Source organism: Filicampus tigris, chromosome 17 (genome assembly GCF_054856515.1).
Source record: "Filicampus tigris isolate MCC_2025a chromosome 17, RoL_Ftig_1.0, whole genome shotgun sequence".
In the NCBI taxonomy this organism is placed as follows: Eukaryota; Metazoa; Chordata; class Actinopteri; order Syngnathiformes; family Syngnathidae; genus Filicampus; species Filicampus tigris.
The window spans coordinates 13,264,798-13,289,397 of record NC_141233.1 but is presented as its reverse complement, the minus strand read 5'-3'; the positions used below and the strand labels follow the sequence as shown (position 1 = coordinate 13,289,397).

Below are 24,600 nucleotides of genomic sequence, written 5' to 3'. Positions count from 1 at the left end.
ATTTCTTGTTCCACTGTCAGATGTCACATACATGAGACTTTCCGCGTGTTGACTATAAAATGTAGTTACTCCTATGTGTCATGTTACGCTTTGATCTGTAGCTTAATAATAAAATGAATCAACTTTTGCAAATGGGTGAGACTGTCTCATGAGAAACACTGTATTTAGTAACGGAAGTTTTGAGCCAATAAGAAAAGATTGCCATACTATTTGACCAATGAAAAGTTTGGATGGTCGTGCTTTGCCAGTAAGCGATAATCCGATTGGCTAAAACACAATGGGCGGCTCCAATGCTCTAAGTGGATTTGAGGGCTTGGAAGGAAAACAAGGACATCAGTCAGCGTTACCTCGTCGTTGAAGGTATGGAATTTATCATTTAAAGTTGATAGAGTGATACTTATCACACATACCATAATCGAATTGACTATCGAACATATTCAATTCAGCAGACAACAGGTTGACAACCAGTCCGCCTATTAATTGGTCGAGGCAAATCAACCGGACCAAGTAGCAACTAACTATGCGACCAACTAACTCACGTTAAGATCAAGCTTGTTTAACAGTTCTAGACTACCAAATTACTACATATAGAATAGGTACCAGTAAACACAACTGGCAACATCACTGTCGACTGTTCTTAATGTATATTGCGCTAGCTAATAATAAACGTTGACGAGTTAGCTTAGCTATGCTGTTAGCATTAGCCTGCTCGCTGGTGGCAACGTTCACCGCAAATGACCGGAAAATGCGATTTGTTGTAGCCTGACAGCGCTGCTCATGTGACGATGTATTGTTTCAATCGACTCGTTGACATCGTCCAGCTCGAACGGCAGTTTCCTTTGCTCATAAACAAGTTGGCTAACTCATTTGGGCACTTTCCCTTTTCACGCATGACAATCACTTCCCTTGCGTTTGCAAGACGTTGCATTGCGCCAGTGAAAGGTAAAAAACTTTAATATTGTTATGTTGGGAGTCCCTTTGACGCGTTACAATTTACACGAGCCGTTTCCATTGATGATGGATTTGGCGCTTTTGAAGCAAGACAACAGAGAGATGCTTCAATTCAACTTTAGCTTCAATTAGCCTATATTTAGAGTTAGGATTAAAACAAGAAAAGTAAGATTGCATATTTCAGCGTGAGATGACTTGAAGGACTGCCAACTCGCACTGACTTGTCAAGATGAGTACAGTATTTCCAAACTTGAAAGCGAAATCTGGATTGTAACGGAATTTTGTCTGCCTGTCAGACTTTTTAATTTCAGGATAAGTGACTGTGTGGAAGGAATTCTTTGAACTAGTTGCCATCAGGTAAATTAAGGCATTCAAACATGGGTTAACACTTGCAATATTCACATTTGTACTGATTCTTTCTTAAATGTTGCCCTGGCCGCTTTGATGGACCATTTGTCGAATGATGTTGAAATATGATGTTGGTTGAAAATATTTTGTTTTGCTTCAAAAGGTGTGGCCTGGCAAGGGTATGGAGCACCCTGTGCACAGAGGGGACGCAATGCCCATTGCACAGCATGACAGGTAATGTGCAACACTATTACACAACTAGCAACAAGTGATTGAAACTTTATTTGAGAGAGTTTAAATGGCACCCTCAGTAAAGGTAGATGCAATCGAGTTATGACACCAGGTTGATGACAAAGTATAGTGTATTCCGGCTGCAAGTCTGTCATACCATCTGGAGAAAAAAGCTTTCATGTGGAATCAGAGGTGTTAATCAGGTAATACCTGATTAGGAGTTAAGATGCTGCAGTTGAGGGCCATGCTTAAGAGCCACTCCTGCAAAAGTATTGGACAAATGTATAGCGATAGCTTGATGGAAAGTGACTGGGTTTATTTTCTTACGGAATGCTTTCCAACCTTTGAATATCATTTTCTTACATACATTTGTGATGACATGACTGATAATACTCTTATTGGCCAAAGAGTATCTGCTTTAGAGAGAACTGAGATGTCTAAATGGAAAGTAATATCAGTCAAAACCGACAGATTGGGGAATTTTGACAAAAATATCTTGAGAAATTAACAATTAATTGGTTGCTGTTTTTAAGTTATACTGGCATGTTCTCTTTCTGTCTTTTCGTCCCAGTGTCACCTTGTTGTGCGGCTGTAGCTCAGCTTCCAGGCCACCCAAGAAGTTTTCAAGTGAATTTAATAACAAAATAAAATAAAATATATATATATAAACAAAACGTGTCGCGACCGTAGATGGACACCACATGTAACGTTAACATTGCGGTGACAATTTTTCCTCTGAAAATTCACTAGAGTGCACGATGTGAAGAGTAAAATAAAAAAAATCGCCCCACCCCCATCGGCGTCCAGCCACCCACCCAAGTAGATTTCAAATCTGTGGGAAACACTGGCTCCCAATAGCTGACATCATGTTAAACTTATTTTCACAGCAAACTAGTGAAGTCTGATTCAACAGCGTCTGTGCTGGTTGCAGTTCAGTAGTTTCCTCCATTTTTTTCCTTTATCGACGATACACCAGCTCCGAGACATATTTCCGATCTTGCCAGTGATCGGCGAGTTAGTTTCTGGTGAAATTCCGGCTCCATTCACAAAAGTGGGAAAATGGACGCAGAAAAAAAACTCAAGCACTTCCACTGCCAGAAGTAGCTCATCCGTAAGGACTTGGAACAAAATAGTCATGGTTTGAGTCTCATTGCGGACAAAAATATTTAAAAAAAAAAAAAAAAAATGCTGCTATCTAATGGTGATAGTGCTGGTCTGCGTCCTGACTACTGTGCTTGAGCAAGGCACATGACATAGCCTGAGCTCAAGGGTACAGTCACTGCGTGCATGCCAAATCGCTCTCACCTCTCTCCTGGCATTCCTTCATGAACGGCGTCTGCTTCTCTGCGGTGTGCAACATTTAATATATTGCAGTGTGAATTGAATTCCCTCTGGAGGCATTATAATAATATGGTAATGTAATATTGCGGCCCACTTCAGTATATGGAATACAATTATATCGGAACACATGGCAATTGCACCTACGAGAAGTGAAAATGCCACTTCATGTCCACTCGGAGAATGTAATTACATCCGATAATAAAGTTGAATCTAAAAATAAAATTGCCTTTGCAACTGTAACAATCCTCAGTTTTGATTGACACTGTCAAAGAGGTGCTTGTGAAAAAATGTTTATTTTGCTTGTGGTTTGCCGTGGTGTAGAGCTGTGTCAAATAATTTGATTACCTCAACTAATTACATCGTAGTAAAAAAAAAAAAAACATGTTAGGAATAGCTCTCAGTATGGCGTAGTAGAGTTTTCGCATTTGCAACCACAACCACAACAATTAACATTGTTAAATTAATTTGTCTCTTCACAGCGTTTAGCAAAGTGGAACAGTATTCAACCCTCTATCAAGTTTTTGACACAGCTCTTCTATTGGATATCATTATACAGTGTTGTCATGACGTGGCTGGTTAGTCTATTTTTCAGTCAAGACGCTAATATGTTGTTGAATATGTGTTTCACTTTTTTTTTTTTTTGGGGTTCTTTTTAATGGAAAAGTGCATGGTTGAGTCATGTTGAACAAAATGCGTATGTACTGTTGAGCTTCAATTGTTGCGCAACCTTTTCGTCACCAGAGTTCTAAAAGGCATCCAAGGCTTGTTACGTGAAAAGTTCAGAGCTTTGTAGTATTACAGCTGGCTATATTTAGCCGATAGTCAGCGTATGACTTCTGGTATAAGTGAGGGGATGACAGATGGGGCGGCAAAGTTTTTCTTGACCTGGCGACAGTGGAATATTTGCGGACCGCCAGTGTCCTGTGTCCAGTTCTGTAGATTTGACAGTAGCGCATGTGATGTGATGTATTTCGAGTTTGGAATGTTAATGAAGAAGCGCAGCAAATGTTGTCATTAAATATTCATATCATAATTGAGCAGCATATTGGGTATAATTCAGCTGCCCCTGTGCTTTTTGCAATAGCCATTATACAGAGGCACGCCCACCTCTGTATATTAAAAAAAATTGCATTTACGTCTCGTTGAAAATGAACGCCGAATCAGAATTTTAGAAATCGTGTCAGAAACGGGTCATAGCATATTGTCGTCAGAGAGGAATGTTGGAATGGCACACACGTGTCCGAATGTGTGACGTATCTATGCGGGGGGTGCACATGTGTGTAAGCTATGTGCACGCTACGTTCCAATCGACCGCCTGGAAGTAATCCAAACTTTTTTCTTTTTTGTTTTTTTTTCAAGAAAATATTCTACATAGGCCCACTAGTTGAAACATTGGAATATGAAATTCATGGAATATGAATTAAGCAGCAGAATCCACCTGTTTTTAGCCATATCAGGGGGCGGCCATTTTGTCACTTCAGTCGACTGAAAAATGACATCACACTTGCACAGGGCTCGGATAACGAGCAATCATTGATCAGCTTCAGAAAACAGGTGAGCTGTGATTGGTCGTTACCTGAGCCCCGAGCAGCTCTGATGACATTTTCAGTCGACAGAAGTGACAAAATGGCCGCCCCCGGAGATGGCTAAAAACGGGTGGATTTTGCTGATCAACACACATTCCACAAACGCAATATTAATCAGAATGCCTTGTTTCAACTAGTGGGCCTGCATTGAACATACTCTTGAGGAAAAAAAAGTTTTGTTTGACGATTAAAAAGTCAGTCGATAAAGCTAATAATAATAAAGCTAAGCAGTGTACGCTCTCATGCTTCCATTTGAATAAGTCAATATGACTTTGTAAACATGTGATGAAAATCAAGCGCTACATAAGTGCACTTTGTTTACCATTTACGAATGTTCCTGAGTGGTCATGTTTTTTTGCCTTCAAAAATTAACAATGCAAAAAAAAAAAACAAAAAAAAAAAACCAACCCCATAGTTTCCCGAGATCCGAACACATTGGAGATTGCTCGTCATGCCGCAACAAAATTGTGTTCCACCTTAAAGATCCCACTTTATTGCCACTTTGAAATTGTATGTAATAGAATATCAAAACTTTACTCCGAAGGATCAGCGCTATCGTGTTTTATGCATCCCTGTGTCGTTCCAAAGAATGCCATAGCATGACCGTAGCGGTAATCACAACTGCGCTAACAAGGTGGCACTGTTGCTTAGCTACACTTGACGAGCCGTTGGAAGGCTGAGCGCCTTTCCCCCCCACCCCCTCCTACCACTAGGCAGCCGCTTATGCAGCGAGGCGAGCAGTCGCGGTGGATGCAATCTATTGGCTTCTTGGCGCTGCCGCTAATGTCACAACCCTGCCTGTAGCCCGCACTGCCTCCACCCGTGTATTTCTGTCGCCGCCGCCGCCGCCCGCCCGCTCTCCCTCCCCCTTAAATGGTGTGGGCAGGAGTGGTATGGAAGACTGCATTGAGAAGCTTCGCATGGAAATGCTCTTTGCCGTTGGTATTGCTCTAGCACCGTTCTGGTGACAACAACATGCCGTTGAAATGGAAAAGCGGTTCTCCTGTCAGCTGGAAATTCCCAGTGCCAGTCCTTAAGACGTCCCGGTCCTCACCGCTTTCGCCTGCCTACATGTGAGTAAAAGCATTCATCGAGCGCTAATGTGGATTTGGGGGCATTTCTGTTTGTTTTCTCACTTTTGGGAAATTTCACATTTATTCGTGGTTCCGGTTTGGGGTTAATTAAATGCGATTGCGGGGTGGAGCGTTTCATGAGATTAGCCCTGTCCGGCATGCGTTTAGTGTTTCTCTGGCATGCTGCTTTGGGCAACGCTCCTTTCGCTGCTCGTCTGGGCACTGCGAGAACCGCGTCCACGAGTTTTGCCGTCTCCCTGTGCCTCTTGTTTATTTATTTGGAAACGGGGACTGGCCGGCTTGGGAGGAGTCTGCCTTTGTCGGGATGTCTGGCTTGCCCCGGTTTAGAAGCTATTGTCATCCGCTACTGTTCTAGAAGGGGGGGGAGGGTAGACCAGAAGGTCTTCACACAACCTTTTGCCAGCCTCTCTTTTTGCCTTCTTTTCATCAGCTCTCCACTAATGTTCCTATTCACCACAATTCTGGTGCAGAAAGAGTGAAAATGTGGGTTTCAGTCATTTCAACGCAAGCTAGGCGACCTATTGGGTAATTACATTGGCCTTTTTTTGTTGTTGTTTTTTGTTTTTGTTTGCCCAAAGTGGATTTATGCAATCGTCAATTATTGCACAGATTTTATTTTGAGCTGCTTACGAGTTTAATTTGGTGATCTTGAAACTCAGCACCGCAAGATATTGCATTAACCCCCCCCACTGTATGTTCATTTTACACCAGTATCACCAGTGTGAAGTGTCTTGAATTTTGACAGATATAATACACACATTCCCTGTTAAGACTTGAGTCTTGACTAATGTTGGTAATTTAGGAGTGAAAATACCACAAGTTCTCTCCCTACATTTGAAACAAATGAATAGGTAAGGGATGGATGGATGGTTGGACTTGTCTTGTTCAGATATACAAGCTTGCCACAGTAGTGGCCTCCGCCCTGGTCCTTTTCCACCCCCACCCAGATTTATTATAATAGTCTGTAGATCAAACATCCAGCCGCACATCATCATCATCATCATCAAGAACACTTTCTAATCTTGTCATATCTTTAATTTTCCTTTCCAGTATATTTAATAGGAAATATGTGCCTGTCTGTCTTTTTTTTTTTTTTTTTTTTTTTTCCTGTTTGTTCCTCTCCATTCAGCGCACTTTTAAGACTCAGTCACCTCTATGACATACATGAAAAACAAACACGGCGAGATTTCAGCAGTTGTCCGGCCGGAGTATCTTTTAGTGGCCCGCATGCTGCACGAGGTCTCATCAAGATCACGCAAGTGGCTGGGGAGGGCGTTTGCGTGTCTTGTTAAGGCGGTTGTGCGCGCACACTGGCAAGCCAAGCATGTCAAGCCCCGAGGCTCCACCTCACCCCGTCTCACCAGAACGGCTCGCTATTTTCAAGCGTGTCTATTGTAAGCTGTGTTTTTGGGTAGGTTGATATCGGGCCCCCAATTATAGGTTACTCTGTGGTCAGGGAAACGTCGCTCTTTGCAGGTCCTTTACTGTGGAGCCCTTGAGGCTTCAGTGATATTTATAACTGCATGCTGCTAGGGTAAAGGTTATATCCACAGCTAGGCTTTTGAATACGTGCTAGTTTTTGTTCCGCTAACTAGCTCAATGTGGGCAAATCCAATCATCGTACGATACACAAAGGCTTTACAGTTGACAGGTTTTTCCCGCAAGACATTTTTCAAGTGTCTGTCAGACGCGTACTGCGGCGGAATGTCTTGTGCCTGCGCTCGAGATGAATTTGGCAGTCACTCAGGCAAACGGTTCGCGCAGTTTCAGAAACCCGCTTCAATACCAACCTGGGTTCTTTGATCTGTTAATCAAAGTACATGTACATGATCTGCCTTCCAAAAATAATCCAAATGCTGTTGACTCGACAGCTGACATCAGACTCGAGAAGAGCTGGAGGATTGTTTTATTTTTATTTATTTTTTCTTATCAATTTCACTTTGAATCTCACATCCACTGAAGAAATAAAACACTTTTTTTTTTTTTCATGACGAAGTGATTCAGATTAATTAGTTGCAATGTTTTTGGCAGATATGGCCTAAATTGAAATTGAATTGAATGACTAAACGCCTCACAGCAAATGGTCGTCTGATTTCATAGCTCGCTTGTTTGATGTGGAAATAAAATCTAATTAAGAAAAAACAACAACAACAATTTCCTTTTAATCAAAAAAAAAAACGAAGCACAATTTTTCGATACAAACACAATTCGCACAAAAAGCGATAGCCCATCCAGAACCCAGACCTAAATCCAATAGATCATCATCAATATTACAGCTTTTACACGTTGTCATGTGAGTTTTGTCGCCCCGTGCGCAATCATCACACTCCTTCGGAGTGTTAATCATCTCTTTACTTTCTGGGTTGACATTATTCTTGCGCATTTTTCCCCAGTCGAGATTTTTGTCAAGCAATTACGTCCCCACGCTGCTACTCTGCACCGCCAAAATTTGTAGCATCGCATCATTGTCAAGACGTTTTCCTGCGGTTGTGGTCGAGTGACAACTTGTGCTCGTATCTGTTCCTAAAAAAAAAACAAAAACGTAAAAGTATCTCTAAGCAAAGTACTATTTCAGTCGCCTTGTGTCTTTGTTAGTGGTGCGCGTCCTGTTCTGGGTTTTCTTCCTGCTGCAGTCGCCGTGAGGTTGATTTAGCATTTTGTGCTATGTTGACAGATTGTCTACGCCGCCCACACGCAAGCCTTTTTTCCCCACTTAACCATTTGTGGTTCAGCTAGAAACATTTTTCCTTTTGATTGCCCATGCACTTATACTTTTTTTTTTTGTTTGTTTTTCGGCGTACCAAATTTTAATATACTAACAACTAACAACACTTATTTTTTGGTAAATGAACTGTAAATAGTTGCCTGTAAATGGCAAACTCCTAAATCATATGTTGTAACGTATTTTGCCTCGAGTGATGCGTTGAATGGTTTTGATGCTAGGACTTTCAGGATTTTCAGGATTTATTCTTCTGGTTTAGTGTTCTCATAATTGGTTGAGGAATTGACTCTTTGGACGTATATGTTTTAGTTTCTCAGTGGGATAAATTGTCTGAATTCAAGATGATGAGGCACATTCTCATGATAGCAATCTGCCTATGTGTTCGCTATGTAGTTTGTACTTCACTAAATGCAGTCTGACTGAAGGTCTGTTTGCTGGAATAGAGCTGTGAGACAGAACATTTATCAACAAGACTGCAAGGCTGTGTGTTTTTTCTTTTTTTTTTTTTTCTACCTAGCTGCCTTTGTGCGTCAGGAGCAAATAAGCGCTTTGCAATTTCGCTGAATTGTTAGCGTATTGAGTTATCGGTTTATCAGATGGGCGAAGTGTGTCTTCGCCGTCTAAGCAGGTGGAATCGTGTTGAAAAGCAGCGTGTGTAAGGACAATTTGTTACGCCAATAGTAATAATGAGGATAATAGGTTTTTTTAATGTATTGAAAGAGACATAGGTGTCAAGTAGATCTTTGACTGCATTATCCCACCACATTTGCATTGTTGCTATTCCGAGCCGGGATTTGTTCTGGCTCTGGAAGGTATGGCTGGAGATGCTGCGTTATTAAAAAAAAAAAAAAAAAAAATTGTTCTTGTAGTCAATGAACACTCAACGCATTCTGTGAAAGTCAAATGAGTTTGGGGGCGTATTACTTTTATTACTGTGGGATTGCTAAGATAGCGCTCAACACTACTTTCCCATTTTTCCATCCTGTCATGTAGTTGACAAACCTTTAACTGATAACAAGAATGTTTGATGAGAAGCCTTTCCGGATGTCCTTGAACAAACGTGAAGCATTCATCAAAAGCATTTTCAATTAGATTCTTCCATACATGTCCCCGGTGGCGGGGGTGAAGTTTTACGGAGCACAACATTGTCTGTCAGACGCCTTCCAGTCGAAACTAAATGATTTCATGACGCTCCTATTGGTTCGCAGCTAGCTAAGACCGCAAAGCTATTCCTATGAATCTTTCAAGAGCCACTGTCATCTCGCGGAAAAGCCAAGTTGACTTTAGCTTCTTAAACTGTCACTGGTAGAAGGATGTTTTTAAGCTTTCCTCTGACATGAAGGGGATTTGATAGACTGCCACTTTCATTCCCTCCTTACTCATTTCTTCATTTCCCTTCGCACTTTTTAGTGGTTTCTTTAACTTGTTTTTTTTCTTCAAACTTCAATTGGTAAATACGAGTTATTTCAGTTAACAATCGCAACCGGACCTACAAAATAAGAGCCTTAGGCTACGTTCACACTGCAGGGCGTGATGCCCAATTCCGATTGTTTTTCTTTTTGTTAGTTTTTTTTTATTTATTTTTTTTAATCCAATCTTTTTATATACTCGTTCGCATGACAAGAACAAATGCGACTTCTAATGTGAACGGATCATGTCCGTTGCCAACTCTGCAAGCCAAATGAGCAGCACCAAATGCAGAGCCTTACTACATATTTCAAACAAGTTCCCTGAAGCATTAAATGATGTGTGATCGCTTTTGTTTATCTGCTGGAGTCCGGGGACTACTTATTTATTCGTCGCAGTCTGCCTCGCGTTTTCCTCTCTGCATTTCTCCATAATAGTCCTTTTGACTTTGTTTTAACTTGTCTTGCCTGTAATACATACGAGCCGAACCAATAATCCGTCTCATTATAATCATCACTAATAGACACCAACTTGCAGAGCATGAGCAAATATGACAAAAGGCTGACACTCTTAAAGGCGAAGTCAACGCAAACATTTTTTTTTTCAAAAATATGTTCGATGCAAGCCCACTAGTTGAAACGGCATTCTGATAAATATTGCGTTTGTGAAATAAGTGTTAATCCACTCGTCGTTAGCCATCTCCGGGGGCGGCCATTTTGTCTTCTGTCGACCGAAAATGACATCACAACTGCTCACGACGACCAATCACGGCTCAGATTCAGAAAGCAAGTCAGCCGTGATTGGTCGTTGTGAGCAGTTGTGATGTCATTTTTAGTCGACAGAAGACAAAATGGCCGCCCCCAGAGATGGCTAAAACCTTACAATTTATATTCCACAAACGCAAAATTAATCAAAATACCGTGTTTCAACTAGTGGGCCTAATGGGAACATATTCTTGAAAAAAAAAAAAAAAAAAAAAAAAAAAAAATGTTTGGGTTGACTTTCGCTTTAATGAGTGGAGATCAACTCCACTTGGGTTCAACCGCCGTTGGATGCTGTAGCTGTTGTCTTCTGTGTTTCGTTCCGGCAGCCACCAACACTCCTTTGTGGTGTGGACAAACCACTCCCTCGTCGCTGCCTGTCCGCCTTACCACCTGACAGGGTAAATGTAAATGGTGTCCTTCCTGTGATTGTGATCACTGTGAGTTTTACGCAGTGCCGGTGTCAAAGCCTGCTAGCTTGTTCTCGCCGCCCTGTGTGACCCTTCACCTTCATTCCAAGAAACAAAAGCGGTTCCATGGAGTAGTGGTAGCAGTGACATCCGTTTGGTGTGTTTTTGTTTTGCTTTGGATAAATTCCCATTAGTCTTCCCGTTCCATAGCCCTGTAGAATATAAAACAAGCGGCAATCAGCTCAGTTGTTTGTCCTTCACATGCCCATCGTTATTTGTAACATTGGAACCACAAAGGTTGAACGCAAACAGTTTCAAGATGGTGTCCTCATGTTGAAGTTTTAAAAAAATGTATTTAGGGATGAATGAAATTCAAAAGTCGCTGGCACTGAATATTTACTAATAACGCAAAGTTGCTAAGAGCTCAAATCATTTTTCTTCAGCCTTTGAGGTTCCGCTGTTTTACCGCTGTAATTTCTACTGTGTTTGATAGTGATCGTTTTTTTTTTTTTTTAATCCTGTGTGTTTTATGAAATGTCTATTTTCATGTTCATATTTAGGAGCTCCGTAAAGTAACATTGCTTTTGGACTTCATGCCCACATATTTGTCGATTGTGGATTTGTTCGCGCGTTTGGATGGTTTTGCGTCGGTAAGCACTAATTGGTTGCCGAGACCTCCGAAAAAAATGTATTGTTGCTATCGTGCCTCTGAAACCACAATCGTACAATTCAATCTCTTTGTTCCTTTATTTTATGTGTTCTGTCAACACACACCTGCTAATCGAACGCCGCGGTGAGCTATATTGTTCGTCAATAGCCTGTGAAAAAAATCCGGAAGCGCTCTGCTTTCAAAACCATTAAATACAGTTTGCACAAAGCGCACGGGAGCGCACGTTTGACGTTTATTCGCTTAGGGACTGCGAGCCTGTTTGAGACAGATTTACCGCTGCTATGCTGTGCCAAACATTTTTCGTAACACAATATTTGATCAAAATCAGCCCAACCAACGTTTAAAGTGTGGGGATACCCTTGACAATTCCATCATCCTTTATCCGGTGGAGAATAGCTGTAATATATATATATTTTTTTTAAAGCACGCATTCGCTGAAGGTGTGAATAAATCTCCACATAAGGCAGATAGAAGGCCCGTTGTAAGGGATTCCTTCTGGTGATAAACGGACGTCTTCATTGTTTCAAAAATACTGCCTGTCTGCTCACGGGAGCTTGATAGCAGCTGATATCTACATTAGTGTTGCTCTTTGAAACTCACTTATAGACCGATACTTTATCTTACTCTTTTAGGGGTAATATTTTTTTTTGCTAAATAGCCTCACATGCGAACGTCATTTAAAAAAAAAAAAAAAAAAATTTCTACTACAAAGAAAAAAAAAAAAGAACGTCTCAAGAAACCTTCTTCCTTAATTCTAAAATCGAGTTCAATGTTGTCCGGGCCCAGTTGTTTAATAATGTCCTTTGTGCATAACACAGCTCTGCACTTTGCACTCATTAATTTCTTGCCTGAGTCTAGACACAAAAATGTCACTACGCATTACAAAAGAGGGCAATCAAGAAGCCTCTGGAGAGCAGCTAAGAAAGGGGGGGGAAAAAGTCACATAGGTCGTTTGAACATGTTCGCTCTATTTTTTGCTTTTGTTCAAAGCTGCGTTTCTGTAATGCACCACTCATTTACACGCACTGACGTCATGGTCACGGCCCTTAGGTGCCACGCAGTTTATTACAGGCTGCAATGCAGATGTCCTGGATGGTGCAAATGTCAAATCGGTACGGCTGGCCCTGGTTTTGGCCACTTTGCCGCTACGCCGTTTCGGGGCATGAATTATATGCGCAGTACATTTACAAAATGGAAATGGTTCATCCCCTAAGAATTATGCATGTGTTAAATGTTTTTTTTTTTTTTTTTTTATGGTCTCGCTCCGTCTTTTTGCTGTGATGATTTTTTTTTTTTTATGTCCAAGTCTAAAGGTCAGCAAAAGGTTAGAGACACATCACAAGGAAATGAACGACAAATCTCTTCAATCAAACAAAGGTTTTTGATCCGTGGTGGGGAAATGTGAAGAGTTAAACATTGCAGAAGGTCATCTTCATCTTATTCTAAGCAGGATTTTCACATGATGGCCGGACGGTTTTTTGGCATCAAGATACCATTTATTGATCCCCAGAGGAAACATCTGACATACCCGCGAGCACAAGTCTTTGATATTTCACCGTTGTTTTTTTTTATCAGTAATCATAAGCAAGAATAGATTGTTTTCCGTTGTTCTTCTTTTGTGAATGGTCTCTTCATTTATGTCCCTTGAATAAATTGGTCATGATTTGGGATCAATCGATTTTGCAGTTTACAGTCTCCACTCGTTCCTGCAGTGGAAGGAAAACGGGGATTATCCCTGAAGTAGCAGACAGGGCAGGAATGGCTGACATCTTTATGAAAATGCTTGAGTTGGCAAAAAAAAATAATAATAGTTTGAACGGTCCAATATACCCACCTTGATTTTAGGAACAAGTCCAGTGACTGTCAGCTCAAATTTTAGCTTGAAATCATAACTGCATTTTTTTTTGCTAATGGCACAAATCTGTTTTAGTAGCCCAAAGGACAACGAAACTTTTTTTTTTTTTTAAATAGACACACAAACAAATTGAATTTTATTCATTGACCAAAATGTATTGAATTGAAAACACGATTTAAAGTGTGAGTGTTTTTTTTAAAATTTAAAGCGGAAGTCAACCCAAACATATTTTTTTTCCAAGAATATTTTCCCAGCAGGCCCGCGAGTTGAAACACGGCATTCTGATTAATTCTGCGTTTGTGGAATAAGTGTTAATCCACTCGTTTTTAGCCATCTGTGGGGGCGGCCATTTTGTCTTCTGTCGACTGAAAATGACATCACAACTGCTCACAGCGACCAATCACGGCTGACCTGTTTTCTGAATCTGAGCCGCGATTGGTCATTGTGAGCAGTTGTGATGTCATTTTCAGTCGACAGAAGACAAAATGGCCGCCCCCAGAGATGGCTAAAAAGGAGTGCATTTTACTGCTTAATTTATATTCCACAAACGCAAATTTAATCAGAATGCCGTGTTTCAACTAGTGGGCTTTCATAGAACATATCCTTGGAGAAAATATGTTTGGGTTGACGTTTTTCCGTAATAACTGGTCATTTTTAGTACATTTTGTTTTGTGGTGTCTTTCATGCACAAAAGTCCACTTTTGCTTGTTGCGCTTTGCAATTTCCAATGTCCCAAAATACTGTACATAGGGTAGTTTTGCAATTAATATTTTTTTTTTGCATTCAAAAGAAGATTGCTGGCGATAATTTAGAGGAAGATCATTTCCTCTAAACTAATTTACAAACTGCCTCCGCGCGGAGCTGAACTTGACTGTGGAAATACACGTGCGACGAGTAAAAGCGAATTGTCCTTCCCTCTCGCAGATCCCTCGTGGAGGACGACGACACTCACATGAAAGTGGCTCTGGGCTACGGTGATATGGGCATCTGTGCTCACCTTCAGGCATCAAAGACTGGAAACACGCGTTTTTTCACAAGCAACACACACAGCTCCGTGGTTCTTCAGGTGAGAGCTCCATTCAGTCCCGGCTTTCGCCTTGAGATGAGAACAGAATAATTCTCTCCACGGTTTATCGCAACCCTTTTCAGAAATTGATTGTGCCAAATATTGAATACTCTCTATGATGAGAATTACAAGCTTAGAACGGTTGATCAATTTTCATGAGTATGTATTGACCGGGGTTCCTTGTCGACTGAGACGACATACTCACGGTAACGTCTGTCGTTTCTTTGTCGCAGGGATTCGACCAGCTTAGGATAGAAGGCCTGCTATGCGATGTCACGCTGGTAGCTGGCGATGGCGACGAAGCCTTCCCCGTCCATCGGGCGATGATGGCCTCTTCCTCGGACTATTTCAAAGCCATGTTCACAGGTGGGTCAGAAGTGACTGAGAAAATGTGCTCCCCCTGTGTCTTTCTGCTGTAATTTGTGTGTGGGATGTGCATCGATGATTCATTGAATGGATGCATAATCTTTTTTTTTTTTTTTTCTTTTCTGCGATTGTGTTCTCAAGTAAAGCATTCCCCCCCCCCCCCCCCTCTTATTCACAAGCGCAGCCGTGCTGTGAAATAGTACCAGTTATGTCACGATCACTTGTTCCGCTAAGAGCGACCTTGCGCTTACATCCTACGCCATTGTGAGAAACCGAATGCCAAGCCATTAAGAATTAGCCGCGCTGAGGTGCAGAATTGTACGGACCGCAAACGTCAACATTGAACTCATTCACTGCCATTGACGTATTTATTTGTCTTTTCACAGTCCAGCCATTCAATCCCAGGAGTTTTTTTTTTTTTTTTTTTTTTTTTTTTTTTTTTTTTTTTTCAAACGTTACGGTAAGAAGGTCTGAGAATGTTTGGCAGTGAATGAGTTAAGGTACGGCGTGAAATTATATTCAAAGCAAATGTGGGGTTTTTTTTTAAGGTAAGAGTCATATTCTTGTTGGATGCATGGATAAAACCAAATTCTAACTCTCTATCCTCCAGACTAAAACATTGCGTGGATGCAGCTGCTCACAGAGCCGACAGTCAAAGAAGATTATGTATTAGTTGCGTGGCAGCGTCTACTTTTTGCTGATCCTCCGCTTTGCCCTGATGCAGGTGGAATGAAGGAGCAGGATTTAATGTGCATCAAGCTCCACGGAGTTAACCGAATAGGCCTGAAGAAGATCATCGACTTCATCTACACAGCCAAGTTGTCGCTCAACATGGAGAATCTGCAAGACACACTCGAGGCAGCCAGCTTCTTACAAATCCTTCCGGTGTTGGATTTCTGCAAGGTCTTTCTTATATCCGGGGTAAGCAAGCGGGTGCGCACGCGAGACATTTTCACCAAGTGTACGGTACAATATTGGATTTTTACTCATCCACAGAAGTCAAACTAGCTTGACTTTTAGTTTTCAAACACACTTGGGGAATCAAGCACTTGATCACTGCAGATCTTTTGAATGAATGAATGACAAGAATTGCCCAAGCAGTCGTTCTTATTAAATTAGTTGTGTGGAAAAAATTTAAAATGTCACTTTTTTTTAAAAAAAAGTTTCCCGTTTTGCAGGTTTCCCTCGACAACTGCGTCGAGGTGGGCCGCATCGCTAACACGTACAACCTCACCGAGGTGGACAAGTATGTCAACAATTTCATCCTGAAAAACTTCCCCTCACTTCTGGGCACCGGCGAGTTTGTCAAGCTGCCGTTTGAGCGCTTGGCGTTTGTGCTGTCCAGCAACAGCTTGAAACACTGCACCGAACTGGACCTCTTCAAGGCCGCTTGCCGCTGGCTACGCTACGAAGACAGCCGCATGGACTACGCCTCCAAACTCATGAAGAACATCCGCTTCCCCCTCATGAACCCGCAGGAGCTCATCAATCACGTCCAGACGGTGGACTTCATGCGCACGGACAACACGTGCGTCAACCTCCTCCTGGAAGCCAGCAACTACCAAATGATGCCCTACATGCAGCCGGTCATGCAGTCGGAACGGACAGCCATCCGCTCGGACAGCGCCCACCTGGTCACGCTGGGCGGCGTCCTGCGGCAGCAGCTCGTGGTGAGCAAGGAGCTGCGTCTCTTTGACGAGAAGGCGCACGAATGGAAAGCGCTGGCGCCGATGGACGCTCCCCGCTACCAACACGGCATCGCGGTCATTGGCAACTTCCTCTATGTGGTGGGCGGCCAAAGCAACTATGACACCAAAGGCAAGACGGCAGTGGACACGGTGTTCCGCTACGACCCCCGTTACAACAAGTGGATGCAGGTGGCGTGCCTTAATGAGAAGCGGACCTTCTTCCACCTCAGCGCACTCAAGGGACACCTCTACGCTGTCGGCGGGAGGAATGCGGCCGGGGAGCTCGGTGAGTTTCTTTTTCCCTCCACGCTTTCCTCCCTTCTATCGAAAACGGCAAATATATGTGCTAAATATTGCGCAAGATTAGACACTTGACTCAAAAAGGAAGCGGTCTGATAAGATTAGGGATGGACCGATAATGCGAAAATACCCCAAATTATGAGTTAATCATCTTCAGTCAACATCTTCAGTATGTGTTCCTAACGGAGCCCGTATGCAAGTACAAAGTCTCACCACCCACTATCGGAATTGACGTTTTAGAAAATGGCCACCCTTGAGGCAGTCATCTTTTTGATCGCATAATTAGACTAAAGGGCAGCGCCTCAACCTTGTATGTTACAATTGTATCTTGAGTCCTCAGTTTACTCTTTCCTGGCGCTCCTACCATTGTGTCAATGAGTTGGAACGAAACAAAGGCATTTTCCTCGTTTCGTTTCCAGTGATGTAATCCGATTTTTTTTTTTTTTTTTTTAAAGATGTTCTTTTGAACCACATTGTTTAATTTGGGTGTTTGGCCAGATTTTTAGGCATTTAGGTAGGCAAAATAGCACAGTAAGAATTTTGTAACCGGTTTCCATGGAAGTCTTTTAAGGTCATTGGAAATTGTTTTTAATGGTCTTTTAGGATTAAATCCGATTCTTTTTTTTTTTTTTTTTTTATGACCTTCTCTTATAGTTCTTTATCAAGCAGAGTGTTCCAAGTCAGCAAGGTTCTTGTTCTATTGGTGATCATAAGTCAGTTTCTCTTTTTTGCCTTGTGCTCTTTTCCAACAAAGCAATCTGTAAAGATAAACTCTTTGCTTTTATTTATTTATTTTTTTTCTTGCCTCTTTTCTTAATCCCCTGAGATTATTAGGACTAATCGGCCAACACAGAACACTTGTCGCTTGCCGATCCAATTACCGTGTTCTGTCCCCGTTGTGTTTTGGGCCAAATCTGAAGGTCACAAAAATCCTGTGGCTCGATTCTCTACCGCCAGTTGTCTCCCGGCTGCCCACTGGTTCCATTAAGATTTGTGAGGGGAGGGAGGGAAAAAAAAACCAAAAAAAAAAAAAACCCCTGCAGGCTATTAAGGTCACTCTAATCACAATAGACCTTTTCATCTGATAACTTGAAAGCATGCCAGCAAAGAGAACGTTCTGGTGTAAATCTCCAGTATTCGAGGGTTTGCACTTCAATCTGTTTTTATTTCTTCAATTGTGTGACTGTACACTTATGTGCACAGCTCAAGGTCACTTTTAATGACCAATGATGAGTGGGCAAAGTATTCATCCGTCCCACCCACTGAGAGACCCTCTGCTTGCCTGCGGGGTGGAGACGATTCTCCAGTAAATCTCTGCACTAATTGAATTATTTCTCCTAGTTTTCTTCTGTCATTAAAAAGCCGTAAAAGATGCATCATTAAATGTTGTTGTTTGATAAATAGCCTGGTGTTGTCTTGATACTGGTCAGTATTCATCATTGCAGAGACAATATTGTAAGAATTGTGTATATTTTCCTAGCCTGCTGCTGCCATTTTTTTTTTTTTTTTTTTTTTTTGTTTATGCAGATAACGCATTGCTAGTAAGGAACGATAACAATAACTAGGGATATAACAATTATCAGCCGGGCTGATTATCGGCGCTGACATTCGGTGTTTTGACGAAAATCGGTATTGGCCTTTTTTTTTTTTTTTTTAAATCTGATGGTTGATAATAAATCAATTTAAAAGAGTGTTAACTTCAAGAAAGTATTTATTTAATATTCAGTGAACTTTATAAGAGATTCTACTGACCCTGGGAACACTATGCACTTTTTGTTTTTATTTGAAGTCAATACAATACAATATCTCTTTTTCGCAAACATTTATAAAAATGATTTTTTTTTTTTTTTTCAAATCAACGTTATGCAAATCTGAAACATTGTTCAATAAACATATGGTCAAAGACGATTAAACAAAGTTCAGAGATTTTTTTTATTTTTATTTTGACACCAATATTTTGCTTTAGTGAAAATGAATATCGGCCCCTAATATCGGTTAGCGGCCTCCTTGACTACTAATAATTGGTATCGGACTTGAAAAAAAACATAGCGGTCTATGTCTAACAATAACTTCGCTGTTTTTCGATACCCTGTAGAGCTTTTCAGCTAATTCTCGTGCTATGAAGACTACTGTAGCGGCACACACGCGTTTGCGCAAACTCGCAGAACAACCCTTCTTCCCTGTCAAAGTTACCTGCTAACATCATTCCATGAATCACATGGTTTCGTTTCCAGATCGTTGCCGATTTTACAAAAACATCCTCGGGGACTTTGACAGAAATGATTGCGCAATCTTACTATCTTCCAATTTCCTGTTTGCTCCCTGCTGATGTGTTTTTTAGGATGCGCCGCCCGCGTTTTAAAGTTGTGCTTTCAGCTCCCACGCTGAGACCCTCCAAGGCCTCATTTGCTGCTGTTTGTCCTCCTCAGTTGTGTCTTGACCTACTTTATACTAATACGTTCCCTTTCCCCCCCCCCCCTTGGTCGTCTCGAAGCTACTGTGGAGTGCTACAACCCGAGGACGAATGAATGGACGTACGTTGCCAAAATGAATGAGCCGCACTACGGACATGCCGGGACAGTGTATGGTGGCTATATGTATATTTCAGGTAAGTTGTGACCATGCAACCAGTTTACAATTGAGTTCCTCATTGTAAACACATCATTATTTCCAATGAGATCTGTTCGTCCTCAAAGCCGAAAAATGTTTTTCGTCACCGTTTTCAATGTAGTTTTTCTGAACTCCCATTTTGGTACCCTTTTTCTGTTTTTCTTTTCGCTCCACATTTTTTCTTGATTAAATTGCGCGGGGAGGCTAAGAGTGCATTCACAATAGTAGTTTAGTAGTACCCTGGTCAAGGCCAACGCACACAAAGGTGCACATTGGCCGTAATGGAGTTGACAATGACCTAAAGTTACGAAGTACAACGCAGCATGACGTAACCTGTTGCGAGATTGTTTGCGTTGTATTGTGTGATGAACCCGAACGTCTGGAACGCAAATGAGAGATTGGTTCGGTGGCAGATTGAGTGCATGACTGCCAGCCTTCGGAGGATCCCTCATTGAGAGGTTCTTGGCACGCCAGGGACGACAGCGGCTTCAAGTCTCTGCTCGCTGCTTATCAGCGGCTTTTTAACACCTGCTCTTTTAATACGACGCATTTGCCCGACAGAAGCTTTGCTTAATATGCCTTTATGGGAATGAACCCATTTGATCTCCCGAGTCAATTATTTAACAGTCCGATGACTTCCTCGAAATGTCAGCGTTTTAATGCTCTTGGTAAGGCATTGGACGATTCCTCGCTTTCCATCGCCGGGTCGGTGCTCGCTGCCGCGAGATTTTTTTCTCATTAATGCCATCGTCTATTCATGTTTTACTTGCCAGATTTTGACGATGCTGCGTCGGACATGGCTAACACTAGCTAGCACGCCAAAGATGAAACTCTTTACTTGTACCCCGCGTCTTCGTCCGGAGGTGTTTAATCGGGTTAATATGCATGATATCGTCTTAACGTACTCAGTCGACTGGTCATTTATTTGAACGAAGTTACGCCACTCTTGTTCCGCGTGAGCGTGGCGCATGCACGTCGCTGGTTTAGTGCCGCTTCGTTGTTTTGGATGCCTTTTCTTCGTTGGTTTTGCGGCTTCTTCTTCGTCGGTGTAAGCGCTTGTTCGTGTTCGGAGGCCTGTTGCGCACTGCCTGGTATGTTTTCAGATTTTTTTTTTTTCCCACCTCACGTTTTATCGAAGGCATTTTTTGTTGATACCGATCACGTGACTATCACGATGCATACCGATATTGAATTATCGCCTTGTAAAGCTAGATGTGACAGAACCCTTAGACGCAAAACAAAGCAAGAGACTGACTTCATTTTGAGACATGTTAAGGCCCTTAAACGGATTCATCTTTTTAAAATCGGTTTGCTGGCTAATGATGGACTCCCGCGTTGGTCTTTTCGCTTGCTTCGTTTTGGGTGTCACATGGTAGTTGTTCACTTTATGGGATTGAAAACAGCATATCATGCGCTATGGAGATGAGCCCTAGTTTCTCTCTGTGTGACTAATCCTGAGCAAATTTTTTACAACGGAAAGTGGGGAGGTGATGATAACTGGATGAAGTCTGTGTGGGAGGTGTCACATGGAAGATCCTCTGTGTTAATCCGTACTGGCTGCGGGTACGGCGTTCTTTCACCAACATACATGATGAGCCTGAGAACTGTTTTGAGCAACGCTTGTTTTTTCAGCCTGCACTTTGCTTCCAAGTTTTCGTCGGATGCATCCGACATGCCTTCGTGTTTAGCGTAGCTGGATTTTAAAATAAACGCTACGGAGCATCAGGGAGATCAGAATCGTTGCAGGTTGTTGTTTCTTGGGAGAGGACTAAACTGGATCGTGGGTGGGACGGTGGGCGAGTGGTTAGCAGACAGTAAATTAATTAGATTGTGCAGGTGCATATGATGAGGAGGATTTGGAGTGTCTCATTTTGAAAGTCACCAACCTTAGATTTTAAATCCCGCTGCTGTAAAAGTCTTTAATCTAGTGCGGGGCTTTCAATGCTAAAAGGCAGGGTAAATGCCAATTAGCGGGAATTTTGTTTGCACTGAGGCCCCCGCGGCGCCCTGGGGTCCCGTGGGGCGATTAGAGCCGGCGTGCAAGGGCGATCCACGCTTGAAGTGCACTTCCGTGTTGCTCTGTCACAGCGGATCAGCTCCCGTTGTATGGCCGCGCGCCGCTCGGCCTGTCTGAAGGTATTCTGTCAGCTGGATGAACCTGACACATGCACTCAGCCCGCGAAGCGTCACAGCTCGAGCGGCGTGACGCAGTCGGAGATGCGAGGTAGTGGAGCAGCGAGGGGCTGCGGGTCGAGACCCCCCCCCCCCCCCCACCCCACCCCCGCTTTACTTTGTCGGCCCCCAGTAGGTAAATTTACCCAAATGACCGGTTTTCATGATTTAACGTTCGTAATCATCCGATGAGAGATTTGTGAAGCCGTTCCGTGAAATGGCTGATTCTTCTTGGAGGTTACTTGAGGTTAAGTGTTGGCTTTCACACAACACGCCTCCAGCAAGTAGTGGGGCTGACTGAGGAGATGCGAAAGGATGATTGTACGGCACTTTTATATAAAATCAGCCATTCTGGTGGTGTCTTTGAAAGGGTTGTTGTTTTTTTTTTTTAATTTATTACAAGAGCTCATAAATTCTAGGCTGACGGCCTAAAATTGAACCCGACAATGTGAAGTGTGTGTTTATGTTTGTGGAGGAACGTTTTCTGTTTACTGGCGTCCATTTAAAAAAAAAAAAAAAAAGTTGGAAATGATGCGATTGGATAATAACAGTAGAAACAGTTCACTTTTTTTCATTTTTGATTGGCAGTTGAAAATGGCAAGACTGAATGATATCTGGAATTGTCCCCAGCGGCTTCAGTGTGTGGGCCAGTTGTTGAAAGAAAGTCTGACTTGATCATTTGAGTAGGGCGCCGCATCGCATCACCCCAAAAGGCGGCTCAGGCTTCTTCAATCCAGCGCGCACGCGATCTGTGGGCAGCATCCGAAGCGCTTTCTGCTTGTAGATTCACTGCAAATCTTATGCTGCTCTCGCTTGGAGGTCTTTCTGCCTGGGGGGGGGGGGGGGGGGGGGGGGTGCGGAGCGGGGCGGGGATGGGCTGGCTTCTACCCAAATGCATGCTGGGATTGTGTTCCTCTTTATTTTAAGCCTTCCCTGTAGACATGTCCTGTTTTTTTTTTTTTTTTTCTTTTTTTTTTCTTTTTTTTTCTTTCTCCCCCCCTTTCCTCCCCACTTTGCCTCAGCTTTGTGCGTCTCGACGTCTACCGTCTTGTTTGTGCATGTTTGCGTGAGCACATTGTGGCCCTTTTGTTGTCGTCAGTTCACTGGAGAGTGAATGCCAAATGACTTGAGTTTTGTTTCGTTTTTTTTTTTTTTGTTTGTTCCCCCCCCCCCCCCCGCCTCCTTTCTGCCTCCACTGAATGCGATCATATTTTTCCATCTGCTTGGCCCGCGTACCAACGCGCGAGAGAGCGAATGAGTCAGATCGGCTAATTAGCCCTCCCTTCTCGCCGCAGGCGGCATCACTCACGACACCTTTCAGAAGGAGCTGATGTGCTTTGACCCAGATGCAGACAAATGGACTCAGAAGGCGCCCATGACCACCGTGCGCGGCCTCCACTGCATGTGCACGGTGGGCGACCGCCTCTACGTCATCGGCGGCAACCACTTCCGCGGCACGAGCGACTACGACGACGTGCTCAGCTGCGAGTACTACTCCCCCGCCCTGGACTTATGGACTCCTATCGCCGCCATGTTGCGAGGCCAGAGCGACGTGGGCGTGGCCGTGTTTGAGAATAAGATCTACGTCGTGGGCGGATACTCGTGGAACAATCGCTGCATGGTGGAAATAGTTCAGAAGTACGACCCCGAGAAAGACGAGTGGCACAAAGTGTTTGACTTGCCCGAGTCGCTCGGCGGGATTCGAGCCTGCACGCTCACGGTGTTCCCGCTCGAAGATATGTCAGGGTCGCCGTCCAGAGAGTCACCGCTTTCAGCACCTTGATGAGTGATGAGGGGGGAGGGGGGGGGGGGGGTGCTGTTTTGCTCACGCCCCCATAACCCTTAACTCCCCAACAAACGCATATAGACATTGTTTGCACTTCCTTTTCGGACTAAGTCAGTACGGCGTCCCTCAGTTGTGCAGAAGCCCCTCAGGCGGCTAAAGCCACGCACCGCTACGCTAACGCCAACCGATTTTCCACCTTCGTGTTGCATACTCGGTTTATATTGTGTCATGAAGTACCTTGACGTGAAAAGGGACTTTGCAAATCAACTTTTCTACCTGATTTTTTTTTCCGCCTGTCGTATGTCTCCAGGCGCGTTGCGGTCGGAGAAGGTTACCAGGAAGAGCTCAGGGCTCTGTGCCAGGCCCGCCCGAACAGCACTCCTTCGGTTTTACTTTCCTGCGATTGCTACAAAGCTGTTAACAAAGTGGTGTTTTCTAAATTTAATAAAGACGGTTTTCAAAGTAGACATTTGTGGCATCATTACCGGTTAAGGGATTGCTCGGTTGGATCAGATTCAGATTCTTCACTGTGATTGATTGGTAAGATTCCCAGCAACGCCACCTGTCAGCTGCTGATTGTTTACTGCTGGTGTAAACAATCCGCTCACCGGCGTTACCTGGAAACTGGCACTCTCTCTCTCTCTCTGTCTCTCTCTCTCTCTGCTGGCAGACGGAAGCGTCGCCCGGTCTGCCCACCTGCTCGCGGTCGATTAAGTCCTTAATAGCAACATATGGTGTCCGAGACGAGCACTTCACACTGTTACCGGGAACAAAAGGTTTGTGTAATCATCAGGTGAGTTTGGTCCACACAGTTATATCCTCATTAAACTCCCATTACAGCACATTACTGTCCTGCCTCTGATTCCCCTTCGTTTTTTTGGCCTGTTGTGCTCAGAATAGATTTGCATAATATTAGGTACACTTGCGCCAGCTTCAACCACAAGTGTCAAAATCAAGGCCCGGGGGGGACACATTTGGTCCATTGCATCACTTTGTGGCCCATTAAAACCAATACTCTACTGTGTCTACTTTGTTTCTTGATAAATTTGTACTTTTCGTTTTGGCAGAAAATCTGTTCCTGAATTAAAATTTTTTTCCACTTAATTGTTTCTTACCCGTTGCCAAAATAGTTGTGTGTAATATGATGATGTGACTTGTGATATTGTTTTCACAGTCAACGGTCCTCTGGGGAAAATCATGCCAACGATGTGGCACATTCTGGAAATTGCTTTGACA

General features: G+C 43.0%; 1 protein-coding gene across 5 annotated transcripts; it reads left to right on the top strand.

Moving 5' to 3' along the window:
• Positions 1 to 280: 280 nt before the first annotated feature.
• On the top strand, positions 281 to 23,871 carry klhl13 (kelch-like family member 13). Of its 5 annotated transcripts, XM_086012737.1 has the most exons (10): positions 281 to 360; positions 1,248 to 1,308; positions 1,463 to 1,533; positions 10,771 to 10,842; positions 14,301 to 14,442; positions 14,676 to 14,808; positions 15,533 to 15,729; positions 15,987 to 16,782; positions 19,291 to 19,404; positions 22,874 to 23,825. In XM_086012737.1, exons 3-10 carry the CDS (start codon positions 1,481 to 1,483, stop codon positions 23,359 to 23,361), a joined length of 1,995 nt encoding a protein of 664 aa, XP_085868863.1. In that variant the 5' UTR covers positions 281 to 360; positions 1,248 to 1,308; positions 1,463 to 1,480; the 3' UTR covers positions 23,362 to 23,825. The 5 variants fall into 5 exon arrangements, with proteins under 5 accessions (XP_085868863.1, XP_085868859.1, XP_085868860.1 ...); XM_086012733.1 differs by lacking the exon at positions 10,771 to 10,842 and having other exon boundaries at positions 22,874 to 23,831; XM_086012734.1 differs by lacking the exons at positions 1,248 to 1,308; positions 10,771 to 10,842 and having other exon boundaries at positions 22,874 to 23,831.
• The last annotated feature ends 729 nt before the right edge of the window (positions 23,872 to 24,600 follow it).

Bases quoted from the DNA above. Each gene is read 5' to 3' on its own strand.
- klhl13 (XM_086012737.1), top strand. From the start codon at position 1,481: ATGGAGCACCCTGTGCACAGAGGGGACGCAATGCCCATTGCACAGCAT. The intron at 14,443-14,675 runs GTGAGAGCTCCA...TCTTTGTCGCAG, and splicing joins ACAGCTCCGTGGTTCTTCAG to GGATTCGACCAGCTTAGGAT. The intron at 19,405-22,873 runs GTAAGTTGTGAC...TTCTCGCCGCAG, and splicing joins TGGCTATATGTATATTTCAG to GCGGCATCACTCACGACACC.